The 16,359-nt window shown below is 32.9% G+C and overlaps 1 protein-coding gene across 2 annotated transcripts in view; it reads right to left on the reverse strand.

Annotated features, from left to right (window-relative positions):
* The window catches only part of LOC106707734 (chloride channel protein 2), a 50,647-nt gene that overhangs the window by 16,411 nt on the left and 17,877 nt on the right, over positions 1 to 16,359 (reverse strand). Inside the window, exons 1-2 of one of the 2 annotated variants that reach the window (XM_045683815.1) lie at positions 12,597 to 12,660; positions 11,997 to 12,177 (exon numbers count right to left, since the gene is read on the reverse strand). The exons of the other annotated variant lie outside the window; for it this stretch is intronic. Of the exons in view, the coding sequence (XP_045539771.1) occupies positions 11,997 to 12,074 (78 nt within the window). The 5' untranslated portion in view covers positions 12,075 to 12,177; positions 12,597 to 12,660. Of the gene's footprint in view, positions 1 to 11,996; positions 12,178 to 12,596; positions 12,661 to 16,359 lie in introns of those variants that run through there. 2 annotated transcript variants of the gene reach the window in all.

The raw sequence follows: 16,359 nt of genomic DNA on the forward strand, positions 1-16,359 counted from the left end.
GTGAAGGAAAACATCGTAATGCACATATTTGAGAAGTAATTCAATTATATGTGTGAAGTTCACCAAGTACTAGGCCTAGTCACCCTTAACTTAGGGTAGGCACTGAGCCCCTCGGTGGAGATGTATACCTGAAGATGATGTATTTACATATAGAATTGTGTATTTTTTTTGCATTTCATATTTTCCTCACGTTACGTAAACGCGAGATAAATATGTAAAACCTTTATGTAAAACTAATAAACTAATTTGGGAAAGATGTAAACAAATTATGCTATATTCACTTATATTTCAAATACTCTTTGCTAAATAAAAGTCAATGTTTGCAGACAAATGTTTCGCCAGTAGCGTTAGCACGAGATGAAGGTCAGCGCGTGATAACGACGCATCTTAATCCTAATATCAGAACTCAAGGTAAATGCACCTAGGGTTGACAACACCTGTATCAAAACATTGAATCTATTATTTTTCATGATGAGTTAAATGCGTATTACGCCCAGTTGGTGTCTGAACATAGCTATATATGTTAAGGGATTCGTTGAGTTTTTTCCGTTTCATTGTTTTATCAGTGAGCGTTATCCTTTATGGTTTATTCATAGCGCAGCGCAGTTTTCCAGGAAATATGTTAAAGTTTTTCCCCTTGACACCAGTCTATTGTTTGACTCCTGAGACCTTTGATACAGTATTGACACCAAAAATGACCTTAAATAGTATATTGTTATACAGAACGACAGACAGAGTTATTATTCTTGTCATATACGGAGGATGTCGACAAGAAAATATTATGATTTATTTAAGACTAGCTTTTACCCGCGACTCCGTCCGCGCTGAATAAAAAAAAATGCACACAAGATAAAAAAGTTCCTATGTCCGTCTCCTAGTTCTAAGCAACCTCCCCATCAATTTTCAGATAAATCAGTTCGACCGATCTTGAGTTATAAATAGTGTAACTAACACGACTTTCTTTTATATATAGACTAGCTTTTACCAGCGACTTCGTCCGCGCGGAATAAAAAATAGAAAACGGAGTAAAAATTATCCTATGTCCGTTTCCTGGTTCTAAGCTACCTGCCCACCAATTTTCAGTCAAATCGATTCAGCCGTTATTGGGTTATAAATGGTGTAACTAACACGACTTTCTTTTATATATATAGATATAGATGTCGCTCTGAAGTTTTCAGAGTGGGAAATTGATTTGATGGTTAATTGTAGTTCCATCTCAGTCATATCCCTGAATTTATCTTACTCTAAGTTGATGATGATGATGATGATTCGTCATTAGTATTATTTCATCATCTCTTCTTAGACCTATCATTACCCGTAGCAATGATATTATTGTCGGCGAAAAGAAGGAAAACATCGGCATAGATAAATAAACAGCCATATCGAATTAAGCCTCTAAATGACCTGTATAAATTGATAACACCAGCTCGGCATCCAAAAATGCATTTATTACGTTGTTAAAATACTAACCTTAAAACTATTTACATACTAGCTGTCGCCCGCGACTCCATCCGCGTGGAATTAAAAAACATAATAAGTAGCCTGTGTTCTTCTAGACTATCATCTATATAGCCAAATTTCATCGAGATTTTTGACCCGTTCTGGAGATACCTTCAAACAAACATCCATCCATCCATCCAAACATTCGCATTTATAATATTAGTAACATTTATAATCAAACTCTATTCACTTCTACACCTCGATGATAACACTCCGACTTCCCGCGCAATTATCTTCTATATTTTTCACCTATATTTTTCTTAATTAAAAGACAAAGGTATTAGTAGACATTATGCCACCTCTTTATCAAAATATAAACTCGATGTCTACCAAATGGATGGATATATAATTCTTCACTCAACATAATTTTCATTTCGTTTTTATTTAACTTTAAAAAAAAATTGTACATAATCTTTTATAGCTAGTTGGCTATTTTATTTAATTTATTCTTGTGTTGAACCTGTTATTCTGTGTCGACGACCGAATTGTATTATAACTGTAGTTAACTATGGCCAAGAAAACAAGACGAAACATTTTACGCTCTAATTACATGAATTTTGATCTTATTTAACGAATAACAAGTTGATATTCGTTATAAATATAGTTAATAAAGATTGAGTTATTGATATAACTCTATTTTTCTTAATGTTAAATAGATGAAAATAAAAAAAACTACATCAAATATTTTCCACGCTCACTACAATTTTGTAAGTAAAGCGTAACGTATTGTATGTTTAAAACGCAAATTTTGCAAAACTTTACAAATTAATGTGATTAATTCAATAAAAACGTATATGTTCTTCTTTCTAACGTCATTTTTAAATATAGATACAATCAAGTTAATCAAGTTAATAAAAAAATGAACATTACCCTTGTGTTCATGTTTTTTTTGTTCATAGCAAAATTGTGGCTTTAGAACTTTAGATTGTCTACGTAGGAGCCTTTAGTCTTTAACCTATTTGTTTACTTCGCTCTTTTAGACATGATCAACATATTTAAAATACTGGTAATCGATAACCTATTGACACCATCTTTGGATTTAAATAACAGAGCGGTCATTGAATTCAATGTTCATAAAGTACATAAGCCTTTTTGACAGATAGTTTAGCTGTCAAAATAACTTGGCTTACGAGGAAAATATCTAGTGAAATATTTTCGCAACAAACTGATGGATAAATTATATATTATGGTAGCTGTATGAATAATACATTAACGAAGCCCATTACCAGGCAAATGTGGTCTAAATCTATACAAATGCAAATTCGGAATGCGCTGAGGTCAAACAATACTGTTTTATATTTATTACAATCTGTCGCTCGTGACTCTGTCCGCGCGGCATTAAAACTTTATAAGTAGCCTATGTGTTCTTCCAGACTATGTTCTACATCTGTACCAAATTTCATCAAGATGCATTGAGCGGTTCTGGAGATACCTTCAAACAAATATCCATACAAACATTCGCATTTATAATATTAGTAAGATAGTCTTCAACATTGTGTAACTTATACGTTGTTTCTTACTTTTATATTTACTAAAATAATTAAGTCGTATCGTCCCCGTATCGTGATGATTAAAATACATTTTCAAGTCGTGAGGAACTGCAACATACTGAGATCCATGCAATTATTGATATAATGAGGTTTTATAATTATATAGACTTTGTTTATGACGTTAAAACATATCGATTGAAACTTGTGGACAATTCTCGGAAATGTATTTACCTGGGTTCATAGCTAACTTAGATATAAGTAGGTGTTTAATGCATAAGAATAGTGATCTTATGTAGGTATTTTTTTATCGTCTTGATATTTGTTTAGTGAACCAACTTCTTAAATAGTCCTACTAAAATTTAGAGCTAATTTAAAGTTGGTTTCTGAGACGAAAATCTCTGTATAAATTATATGAAAAACATAGATAACTAGTATATTCTTAATGGGGGAATTTGGTCTCAGAATTCCACGATTAGGTAATTAAATTAGTAATTATGATCTTATTATCTTTGTTGAAACACTTGTATAAAAACATATTATTATCTCTACTTTCATTAAAAAAAAGAAAGAAATAACAAGATGTTGTTTTACAAGTATTTGGTAAATGTAAATCCACGGTAACATTAACACCTTCAGTGCTTTTACAATTTTCAACAGTACTAACAGAGAGAGTTGGTAGCAGTGAACGTGTTAAAAAGTAACATTTCAGCTCAAATGAAAAGAGTATACATATTTTATGAGAACACAAGGATAAAAGATTTGTCTACAGTTTCAAATCCACTTATTTGTAGCATTAAGGATGAAATCATTAATAATAATGTAAGTCGACCTACAAACTAAACGACGTTAACTAGCTTAGCTAAGTACAGTACACCGGAGCCCGCAAGTCGCACAGCTGACACCTGAGTCCACGTACAAATGACGGTGTAGGCTGACGTGCCGTGGGAGGAAAGGAAATACCGCCTGATGAAGTAAATTCAACAATTGCCACAATTGTAGAAGTACTTACTGCTTCAAATGTCTTTATATTATTTATATTATTCCCCATTAAAAGCTATACCAATATAACAAAGAGTAAATACACACTTCTTTATAACTCAGGATTGTAGCAATCACGGCATATTTTAGTGATAAAAAAAGGACTTTTTAAAACGTGTCGTAAGTATTCCTATACTTACGACACGTTTTAGGCTATATATTTTCACGCCATTAAACTTACAGGGTGAGTAAATTGAAAAAAAAATGTCACGTGAGACAGATACAAAAATTGCAAGCAGCGAAGATAGATGGTTGCCATGGTAACGGTAATTCTTAGCCAATGGCCTTCGTTGACATTCTGAGTATTTGAATTTGGCAAAACATCATATACTTTTATACCACCAAGGATATCAAGGGGTTAATGTGATAAAGTCAAAGACCTGGTGTTAATAAGCTAAACAAATGTTGTCAAATAGTTTGCCGGAACTGACGCGCGGTCACGCGCTAAACATAGTGTTCTTCAAACATGGTAGATCACATAAATAGGGAAATTATTTTATCCTGAGATGTTATTCCACTTGAGTTTTTGAACAATTAACATTTCTCACGGCATTATATTACGAAATTAATTTTAGTAAAGGATTTATTCTACAGTGCGTTTTCACAGCAGAAACATATCATGAAATTCTTTGGTAAAACTCATCTTTGTATTATTATTAACCAACTATACAGCACGGAACCATCAATTTTTTGAAAAAAACTAGCTGATCCAACAATTATTAATTTTTTCAAAAAATTAAAAAAATTGTTAGTGGGTGGACAACCCTTATCATTTAGGGGTATGAAAAATAGATAGTAGCCGATTCTCAGACTTATTAAATACACAAATAAAATTACATAAAAATCGGTGAAGTCGTTTCATAGGAGTGGTAACTAACATTGTGACACGATAATTATATGTCTATAATATTATATAATTAGAATAAAAACATACAAACTAGAGTTACATATCAACAACATCAGATAACGCCAAACAATTCTGTATTCGTTTGATAAGAATCAGTCGTCTACAGAACACAGACAAATAGGAAATAATCGCTAAGTACCAAGTGATTCGAACTGAGGACCGCACGCGATGTGTCTGGATTCTGCACGCTATACTCAAAGATTACGTCCGGTTTTGCGAAAGATTTCTTTGTTCAACATAATGTCCGACAAAACACAGCATCATTTTTAAAGTTGGCGTTGTTTGGTAACCGTAGTCACTTCAAAATTAAAAAATAAACCTACAGTTTTTTTTTATCAAAAATAAAATGCATTAATTCTCAAACTGGAGCTATTTAAGAGTCTTCCTCGCGCATAAATTCTCAGTGTGTCACAACTTCCCTTAAAGATTCACTTCCTGATCTAATTCAAAATGTTAGTCATCAAAGAACAACGGACATGTCATAAGGTTGAAGACACAGTAAACTTCGCACTAAGACTTGGTTCTTCCACCTTTTCTTGGTAGAATTTATTATCTTACTAGTATTATAAATGCGTAAATTTGGATCGATGGATGGATGTTTGTTAGAAGGTATGTCCAGAACGGCTCAACAGATCTGGATGAAATTTGACATGGAAGTAGAACATAGTTTGCCTCAGTTTTATATTTTTAATATCAAGTTGATTAAAGAATTTAAGTTATATTTCTAACTAGATTTGTCTTAACTGGTGTGAGCAGGACCTAAAACCGGTACCATCTTTATAGACCTCTGATTTAACAGTACCGTCTGTCGTAGAGAGGTCAAGCAAAGCAGGGCTATAATTCAGGGCTAAGGCTTGTCGTGGGTGGGTCAAGTGGCAATGTCGTGGTCCGCACGCAACGCCTGTGTTTCCTTATTTCACACAAATGTCGATAGATCGTCAACTTTGATATTACTGAGTTGTCTGGTACAAATGGTTATACTTTTTTTTCAACTAAATAAAATATTTTAGAAACATTTTTTTTTTTAAATTCCTATTGTTAGTTTTCCTATAAAAATAGTAACTATACAATAATTATTTTCTTTCTTTACATTGGAAAATAGAAGTGAATTTTTTTTTATTATTTTCCATTATACATAATTACACTTCGTTTATTTTATTTACTTTGAACTAGCATCTTAATTTCCTTCCTGAAACTTTTTTTGAAAATAGACATTAATTGGTGCGAGGCTACAGACGAACTATTCAATTGCTTTTCGTCACAACGAATAGAGTTATATCTTAGAGATTACATAATCTCATATTTAATAAGAGATATAACTCGTAGTACATATGGATGGAATAATCTATTATAGTAACTTAAGTTCTAACGATGGTAGACGCCACGAGGCGGCAAGGCCGTGAAATTTAACATGTAAGTAGAGATGAACCTCACGTGATAGTTTGCTCAATGATAAAGTCTAATTGAACGTTAACAGACTACTAATTTTATATTCACGGAATATAAATTGGGCGTGTGAGAATCAAAGCATTTAGTGAACATAATTACTTGTTAAGTTAACTTTAATTGAAAGCACGCAGTGTTTCAATTAAGGAATATTAAGGAGAGTTAATATGTTTAAAATTCCAAATTTGTTTTTTTTTATCATGAAATGATATCGTAAAGATATTATAAATAAAATTAAATAAAATTAAACTGGTATCCACGATGTATCAGCAGATAAAGTCTAGATAATACATCTTTATAGGTAGTTCTATTATTCCGCTACGTCTAATGTTTATCTAAATACTATGGGAATATGTTCTAGATAAGAAACGATTCCAGGGATCTTAAATTACATTCGAAGTGTAAAAAACGTCGTCAGTTACCTCGTAGTCATAATCTTACTAATATTATAAATGCGAATGTTTAGATGGATGGAAGGATGGATGTTAATTTGAAGATATCTGCGAAACGGCTGAACAGATCTTGATAAAATTTGGCATAGATGTAGAATATGGTCTGTAAGAACACATAGGCAAATGATTAAGTTTTTTTTCGTTTCCGCAGGGACGGAGTCGTGAGCGACAGCTATTATAAGAAGTAAAGCTTAGTGATGCAACGGATGTCTGTTTCCGTTTCCGCAAGTGCGGAAGTTCCGCGTGCTTTTCAACATCCGTTTCTGCTTCTGTTTCCGCAACTTTTATAAAGGAGATAAAACGGAACTTTACGACGGCTGAGAGATCCAAATGCGCGGCGCGAGACGCGCAGTCCGTGCGCGGCCTTTCGGCACTTGTCGCATTTGTTTGTTTACATACTTTTTCGTGAATTTAAGCGCGTAATATTTTCTGCTGCTGTTTGAAACAATCAGTTTCTCTTGCTGGAGTAAACTGTCTAGTTGTTGTCCATACAAAATTTGACATATGGCAAAATGTGACTATTTCATACTTACGAGTTATTAAATGTACTTTTGAATAAGTGATAACCATGATCGTTATTATCATCAGCTCACTATACATCCCCACTGAGGGGCTCGGAGCCTACCCCAAATTAGAGGTGACTAGGCCATTGTCAGAGCGGGTTGACTTCACACATATCATTAAATTTTTTCTCAGATATATGCAGGCGGCATCACTATGTTTTCCTTCACCGTAGGAACGTCGGATAAATGTACATATCTAAATCGAAAAACATATTGGTACATAGCGGGATTCGAACCCAGGCCCTACAGATTGCAAGTCAAGTGCCTAATAATTATATATTTTTCTAATCTAGATTTGGTGTTTTTGATACTTAACACATTCACTGTTTACAAAATAAAAAAAGGTAACAGCTGGGAGCCAAAACTTTTTATGGTGAATTTTTATTTAGTATATCTGGGAGTGTTTGAACATATAGATAAATTAATAATGTTTTTTGTATTTGAGCGCTAGGGATCATCATTTTGAGCGCTAGGGATCATCATTTTGAGCACTAGAGATGGCAATGGTTTAGTTCACTAATACTCGTATGTAGATATTTGTTCCACGATTGCATTTCTGTGTACTAATATGTTACAAGATTTTGACAAAGTCAAGTTTTTCATCAAATTCCAGAATATTAAGTAAAACATGTAAGGATACTAATCAAAACCAGCTTTTATCTTCTCGGTTCAAGATCTTGTAACATTTCATACACACCCACACATACACACACGTATATACACACACACATAAACATAAACGCATACACACACACGTACACACAAACAGGACATACATATTTAAAAAATATACATACATAACATAAAGTTCAGCCTTAGTTTCATGTGATACAAGATATTTGTATGTTTGCCTCCGTACGAACTACAACATTGTAAGAATGAAACTAATACTCTTTTTCGTTAGTTGACTATATTGCCAGAGTGGCCACACAAAGCAACATGGACTTGCTTCAAACACCGGCGGCTTACTGGCTACTACAAAGTGAACGGGCCCCTCGCTCGGATCCGAGGGGGAGGCGCCGCTACTAATAGCTCTGCCCACTCGGATCCGAGTGGTCAGCAGTGAATGTATTAATAAAGAAATATATTTGTCGTTTATCAACACGAGTGGTTTGGCGAACATTAATTTGTAAATAGTGTAATTTTGTTTCCTGAAAATAAATAAAAAAAAACGTATTTTAACTTATTGCAGCGCAGTAAAAATATATATATTGAAGGCTAAAGGACACCGATGTCCAATGCCTTAATAAATTAAAAACGAATACAAACTGTTCCTACCAAAAAAAAAATTTTGTAAATATGTTTTTTTATTATTTACACTTCTGTTTCCGCTTCCGTTTCCGTTTCTGCTAAAATTTATTTTTGACATCTGTTTCCGTTTCTGGTTCCGGTAAGACACTTCCGTTGCATCACTAGTAAAGCTATGACTGTTTGTTTATTTGCATTGAATAGACACCGAAACTACAGAACCGATTTGAAAAATACTTGCACTGTCGAAAAGCAACACTATCTAATGGTGACATAGGCTATATTTATTACTATATTTTTCTAGCGAGGGCGAAGTTGTGTGCAACTGCTATAGTAATTCAAAATAAAACTTTATTATCTCATTGTCTCGCAATATCGAAATCTATCTATATATATATAAAAAAGTCGTGTTAGTTACACTATTTATAACTCAAGAACGGCTGAATAGATTTGACTGAAAATTAGTGGGGAGGTAGCTTAGAACCAGGAAACGGACATAGGATAATTTTTACCCCGTTTTCTATTTTTTTTCCGCGCGGACGGAGTCGCGGGTAAAAGCTAGTAACTTTATAAAAATTTTACAAACGATAAACAATTGACGCGTTTACATTTTCAAATACTAATTTGTGGCAAACGCAAATAATAACTTTAGGCGATCCGTTGCTCGCTTTATTCTCCTATTTTAAAAAAAAAAACGCAAAGAACGATTTCAGGCACATTGAATTTACTAGTGTTTACACTAAGCAGTGAACACTTACTGTTACATAAAATGCTGTAATTTAAAATATAATGCTGAACTTCGAACTATAAAATTTTAAGTAAGTTTAAACACGAAACTTTATATTTTCAATTCTTTTGTCTGATATTTGTTTAAAAAAGGAACAGACAAATCATTTTTTTGAATTCCTTTGATCGTTTAATTTTTTATGCCTCAAAGGAGTCCGTATATCAGTTGCTATGGCAACGTGGCTTAAACAATGAACATTTTTGTCACACCTCTATTACTGATATTACCAACATTTACTAATCTTTATTCAACAGCTAAGTAATTCATTGAAGTGATGATTTAAAAGACAATTTTACACGTCTATGTTAGAAACATAATCATCGTAAGCGATGTCAGTACACTCGTAATCCATAAATATTTATAACACTGGATTACAGCATGTCTGTTGCATGAGATTTTTTACATGAATCTGAATAGTTTTTCCACGCTGATTTCAAAAATATATGCCGTTTTTATGAAGCAGCTCTAGTTTTGGAGTTACGAAGTGACAGGGTTTTTCATTGAAAATGCACATAGTTTAAGTATAAAAAATTCATTAAATCTATTTATTCAGAACAAAATTTCCTTTTTTTGGATTTTCTAGAGTGAGATGTATTATGAGTACTATTTTGAATGCTCCAACAATAATCAGCCATCATATGTTCATTCTAGTACCCCTGATATCTCTCCGAATATGCTGGTAAAAGCGCTCTCCTTGTTCCTCGCTCAGGTCACCGAGATTTTCAGGAAAATAGTCAAGATGGCTGTGAAAGTAGTGAAGCTTGATACTAGTGTTGCATCCAAGCCGCTGGAAGTGTATCAGCAACTGTTCAACGTGCTGAATGTAGCCGTCATACTTCCTATTGGCCAAAAAAATTCTCACTACACAAGCAAACTCTTCCCATGCACATTTCTCGACAGCTATCATATGGTTGATAATTTTTTTATCATCTATCAACTTCCTGATTTGTGGGCCATCGAAAATACCACCTTTGATTTTCTCACTACTCAATTTTGGAAACACTTTTTCAATGTATTTGAAACATTCGCCATCTTTGTTAAGAGCTTTTACTAACTGTTTTATCAACCCCAGTTTTATATGCATACTGTGATGTTGATGTGTCACTAATACTCAAGACTGTTCGTATGGCAGATTTTAAGTTTGGATATATCCACTTAGAGCAATTTTTGTGGTTTATTCCTATGATTTTCGTTAAACAGAAATAACAGTCATCACGATGGTTGGATGGTTCACGCCAAATCATAGGAGCTTTGTACTTAAAAGTGGATCTTTTTTTGTTTGCCCGTAGTCGCAAAGATTCAACACAACTTTTGCATACCAAACTTGGTATCCAAAGTTTAGCGTTTGACGGCAATGGAAACCAAAAGTAGTCAAAGTATGCCTTTTTCACAAAGCCCGACACATTTAAATGAAATTTTTGGAACACATATTCTCCACAAATAACACAAAAACAATCAGGATTATTAAACACGTCCTTCTTGAGGAAGACATAATGAAATTTATAAAAGAACTAGTTAAGTTACACCACTACTGATAGAAACTACCGACTACTTATGTAAATTCAAGACGGTACCTGTATCTCACTAACTAGAGCTGCTACAAAAAATCTGAGAGTAGATTTGAAATCAGCGCACCCAAATTAGTAAACAACAGTAGAAAAACTTCATGCAACAAAAAAAAAGTTTGATTTTGTTGTCCTGTGTAATCTATGGCCAATTATTCAATAATAAATGTTATCTATGGTAGGGGAAGTATTTAGAAAAATTCCCCTGTCAGTAAAGTAGTTAGATTTATTAGACTGTAAAAACATGTCTGATTTTTATACACGTTTTTTTTTACTTTTAAAAACCCGATGATAAGAGATCTATTTATTAAAGTTACCTTTTTCAAGTATACATAATTTTAAGTCTTAAAATTTTAATTTAAGCTTAAGTCCTAAAAAGGCGACTTTTCACCGAATAAGCGTACAGGATAACGAGTATCTGCGACCGAATTTTATTATTAAATTTCATACTAGCTTTCGCTCCCTTAATTAGTATGTGTTCTTCCATACTATGTTCTACATCTATGCCTTTCATCAAGATCCGTTGAGCCATTCTGGAGATACCTTCAAACAAGTATTAATAGATCCATCCATCTAAACATTCGAATTTATCTTATATATATAAAAGAAAGTCGTGTTAGTTACACTATTTATAACTCAAGATCGGTCGAACTGATTTAGCTGAAAATTGATGGGGAGGTAGCTTAGAACTAATAGACGGACATAGGAACTTTTTTATTTTGTGTGCATTTTTTTTATTCCGCGCAGACGGAGTCGCGGGTAAAAGCTACTATAATTAAATTTAGGTATAATTAAAGTAGGTAAGTAAGGTAAGTAATTAAATTTAGGTAAATTAGGGTAGTAAGTAGTCTCTTTTTGTTCAAGGAGATGAAAATGTTTTAAAACAAGTGTGTCTGTAATGAAAACTCAAGTAAACGGATCTCGGAAGTTCCCTTGAGTACATCCTTCAGCTGTTACTTTATAAATGGTCGTATAAGGCTTTTTTCCTGATTTCACTTACCAAAGTTCCCAAATAGCTGTGTCCTATTTCTTCTTCTGAAGTGTCTCCTGACACCAAGGTTTGTCGTTTAAACTTCATGATTTAGATTCGTTAATCTCACACAAACACTATGGAATAATTTTGTCTGTGATTGGATAGTTTGTATTCGTTTTTAAATCGATTGTCTTTGGGGTTTTAAACTCTGAATTTTAATACTATCAGTGTTAGTTACTTAGGAGATATGTAATAAAAATTTAAACATGATTTTAGGCTTTCAGATTTTATTTAAAACTTAATCCTAATATTTGTCTCAATTAAAAGTAATTTTATCTATTATCCTTTTATTAAAAATGTTAAAAATTTACAAAAAAAAATCTAAACGTCATTACGTTTTTTAACACTACAGTGAATTGGGGGAAAAATTCAATTTAAGACTTGTTCAGATATACTTTAACATAAAAGGCTCAAGCTTTAAAAAAAACGCTTTTCGAAAATAAATTATTATTGTTATATCTCCTAAGTAAATGACAAAACACTTTTTAATTTAATATTTTCCAGAATCTAAAAAAAATTCACAACACTAAAAAATTCACTTTTCAAAATTTTACATTTTATACCCACTGGTCTTACTGGTCTAGTGCGGTCATGTTAGGACCATATAGGATCACTACCGGACCGGTAGCATCACGGTGTACAGGTTGACTGTGTAATGTGTAATTTAGTCGAGATCGCCTGAAACTTGAGACTAGTTCACACTGAAGCAGTTTGTCATGTTCACATATTAATGGAAACTATGCCTTATGTGTTTAGGAATAGAAGTGATATTTGTCTGTTGCCATTATCTACATTATAATTTAATTGTAACTTAAAGCATTGTAATGGTATAATTTGTTTTATGATTATATATTGTTTCATTGTATGAGAAAATTACATGTCCTATTTAGAATATATTAAACAAACATGTATAAGAAAGAGGTCTAATTTCAGTCCTCTTCCCCTTCCCACCATTTTCTTATAAAAGAAACGATTGTAATGGGATGGGGATTGGGACGCATAGTAAGGGGAAATATTCTCTTTCTGTGCGTCCCCTTCTCCGTTGATGAAAGGTAGGCAACGCATCTGCAATTGGGCATGTCTATGGGTCAGTATCTGGTGATCGTTTGCTCGTTTGCCATCTTATGTAAAAAAAAAAAAATACTAAATTTATTCTCCTCCTAAAATGCTTTGTTCTTCGCGTTAACTTAGTAATATGTATGTGGCCGTTGTTTAACAATATTTTTAATCTATCTTATTAATATATGCGAAAGTTTTGATGGATTTGTTAACAACTCCAAAACAACTGAACGGTATTTGATAAAGTTCAGAATAGATATAGATTTCAGTCTGAAATAGCGCACAGGCTACTAAACTGTGTTCATTAATACCATGACGAAGTTGCGGGCGTCAACTACTATATATATAGTAATTTTCAGATATTTGGGCTTTTAACTTTGCGTGAGGCGCTGCGCAGTGGCCGATGACTTTGGAATGCCAAGATATTTGAAAAGAAATATACCAGATGACATATTCTTAAGTATAACATTATTTCATATCCCAGTTGGTTCTAATCTGATCACAAAATGCTACAAGTCGCGTTAACTCGAGTGATGAATTCCGGTTTTTTTAAATCAGGAAATGACAAGACGCCGTGACATTGAATCCTTGTCACATCCTTGTCACATTAAAGCATTTCATCTTTACTTATAAAGTCCTGTAAATATATTCTGAAGTAATCTTATATATATAAAAGAAAGTCGTGTTAGTTACACTATTTATAACTGAAGAACGGCGGAATCGATTTGACTGAAAATTGGTGGGCAGGTAGCTTAGAACCAGGAAAGGGACATAGGATAATTTTTACCCCGTTTTCTATTTTTTATTCCGCGCGGACGGAGTCGCGGGTAAAAGCTAGTTAGTTAATAAAAAGGAATACACTCAGTAGAGCCAAAATTTTAACAAAACAACATATAATAGTGCGTAAAATGGCGTTTGCTTTTCTCAAAGTTATGTTGGGGATATTTTACTCTAATTTTAGTACTCATTTAGTTTTAAAATAACTAGATTTTATCATAATATCTCATCAGAGACACCATCCATCAACATCATTTGATAAAGAAATTAACAACGTAAGTATGTTTCAGATATATCCTACAGTAACCGTGAAAAAATATAATGTAGCCTTTAAACTCGTAGACATCAAGTCAGAATTTAAATTTGAGACAAAGAGATTCTGTACAATGTAAATTTTTATATTCACCGTTATCTTTTATTCTGTTTTATTTTGTTAAAATCTTATTCATCAATGTAAACCTATCTTTATGAATTTTCAGTCCACAGGTAGATATTAGCTTAGTATATTACAATTTGTATTAGCATTTAGAGCGTCCTCTAGCGGTGATAACATGCATTTACCGAAATTCATAGCGCTAAACACTCAGTAATTGTTTGCTGTGGCCACGTGAGATGGTTAATGCCGCAATCAGATACATTTAAAGTTTACTTAAACAGTTGTTAGTGTTGATTTCGTACTATGTACTACACGACTTACTTAGTGATGAGTGTAGTTGGTTGTGAAAAGAGGTGTTAGGAGATCAGAAGGGAATGGTAACTTTTTTAACCTTTCTTTTTGTAGACAAAATTCATTAAAATGTTTGAAAATTTAATGTTAATTCCTTATTTAGTATCACTTAAAGTGTGTCTATGTTACTCTGATTTTATTATGGAGTTTTCTAACTTGCACTAAAGGCGAATAACTTTAAAAATATTTAACAGTCAAATCTCGAAATGTAAGATTTTGCACATAAAAATTATCGCCTGAAATAACGTTAATTTTCGTCATACGTACTAATTTAATAATTCTACAAAACAAATAATTTCATATGATATTGCTCATCGAATTAACATATTTTTTGCGGATTTAGGTAACTAACGTCACACGTAAGCTACAATGGATATGTGGTTAAGATATAGGGATTAATTATAAGACATTTAGGTTTATATCTTGAAGAAAGTAGTTGATAGTGGGGGTGGAAATTTGTATGGAAGTATCGGATTATTTATAGTTAGTAGCTAGAAACTTATTGTTTAGGCTGTTAATCTTATATATATAAAAGAAAGTCGTGTTAGTTACACTATTTATAACTCAAGAACGGCCGAATCGATTTAACTGAAAATTGGTGGGCATGTAGCTTAGAACCAGGAATAGGACATAGGATAATTTTTACCCCGTTTTTTTTTTTTTTTTTTATTCCGCGCGGGCGGAGTCGCGGGTAAAAGCTAGTTTGATATAAATAAATATGGTATTCAAAGTTCGTAAAAGTTTTACTCACAAAGATGCAAAATAACAAAAGGGATTAAATAGGTGATGAAAGTTTGTATGGGAATATGTGAAGTTTTTATGAATGTTTTGTAAGTTTAATATGTTGTATGTTTTTATAATTCAAGTAAAATAATTAGCCTACATCATTAAAATGCTACCCGATGACAGTATTTCACGCGGACGAAGTTGCCGGCACAGCTAATAGAAACTAAAAATCACGCACGTAACTTTGAGAGGTAGGCAGACATAATAGATTTTCTAAAAATCATTTCCATCATCTGATAATCTAGCGTTTCTATCGCTTTTTCTTTCAATCTAGCACACTGCTTTTTTTACACGCATAAAAGAAATAAATAAAACACACAAACAAAAAGCATACATGCTCGACGGTTCCGGAATCTAAGATTTTTGTGATATCCGTCTACCCCATTCTACTATGGTCTTGAAGCATCAATTTGCAGATAATTAGCCGCGGCCGGCGCAGGCGTTGTGCGGCGGCCGTGAGCATGCACACCATATCCACTGTCGGATACGGTACGATAATTAATTAAATTCAGTTTTCTTTTACAAAATTATACTAGTTTATTACTTATATTTCATTTTTAGTAGATTCCATACTATACTTAAGATACTCCCGCACTAACTATTTAACTATTCTGAGTGCAATTGAATGTCTCCTGCTTTGATTAAATGATTTGTTTTCTATAATTATCACTTCGACAGTCTTAATTTGAGTCCGGAAACGTTGACAGGTAGCTTAAATGTTAATGACATCAATTAACATCCATTTTAAATTACGTAACGTTTAAAATGTCGTTTAGATAAAATTCTTCAATTTTGGGTTAACGTTATTGGGTTTTATGTCAACGAACTAAAATTCAAGAAGGCTGAATTTAAAAAAACTTTTCACATTTATACATATTAGTAAATGTGGAGTGTGTATATGTAATAATAAAAAAAAAAAATTGTCTGTATGTCCGCCCGCAAGGCCGCGTTTGATCCGTGTAATGGCTGGACTTATATTGA

Source organism: Papilio machaon, chromosome 23 (genome assembly GCF_912999745.1).
Source record: "Papilio machaon chromosome 23, ilPapMach1.1, whole genome shotgun sequence".
NCBI classification, from domain to species: domain Eukaryota; kingdom Metazoa; phylum Arthropoda; class Insecta; order Lepidoptera; family Papilionidae; genus Papilio; species Papilio machaon.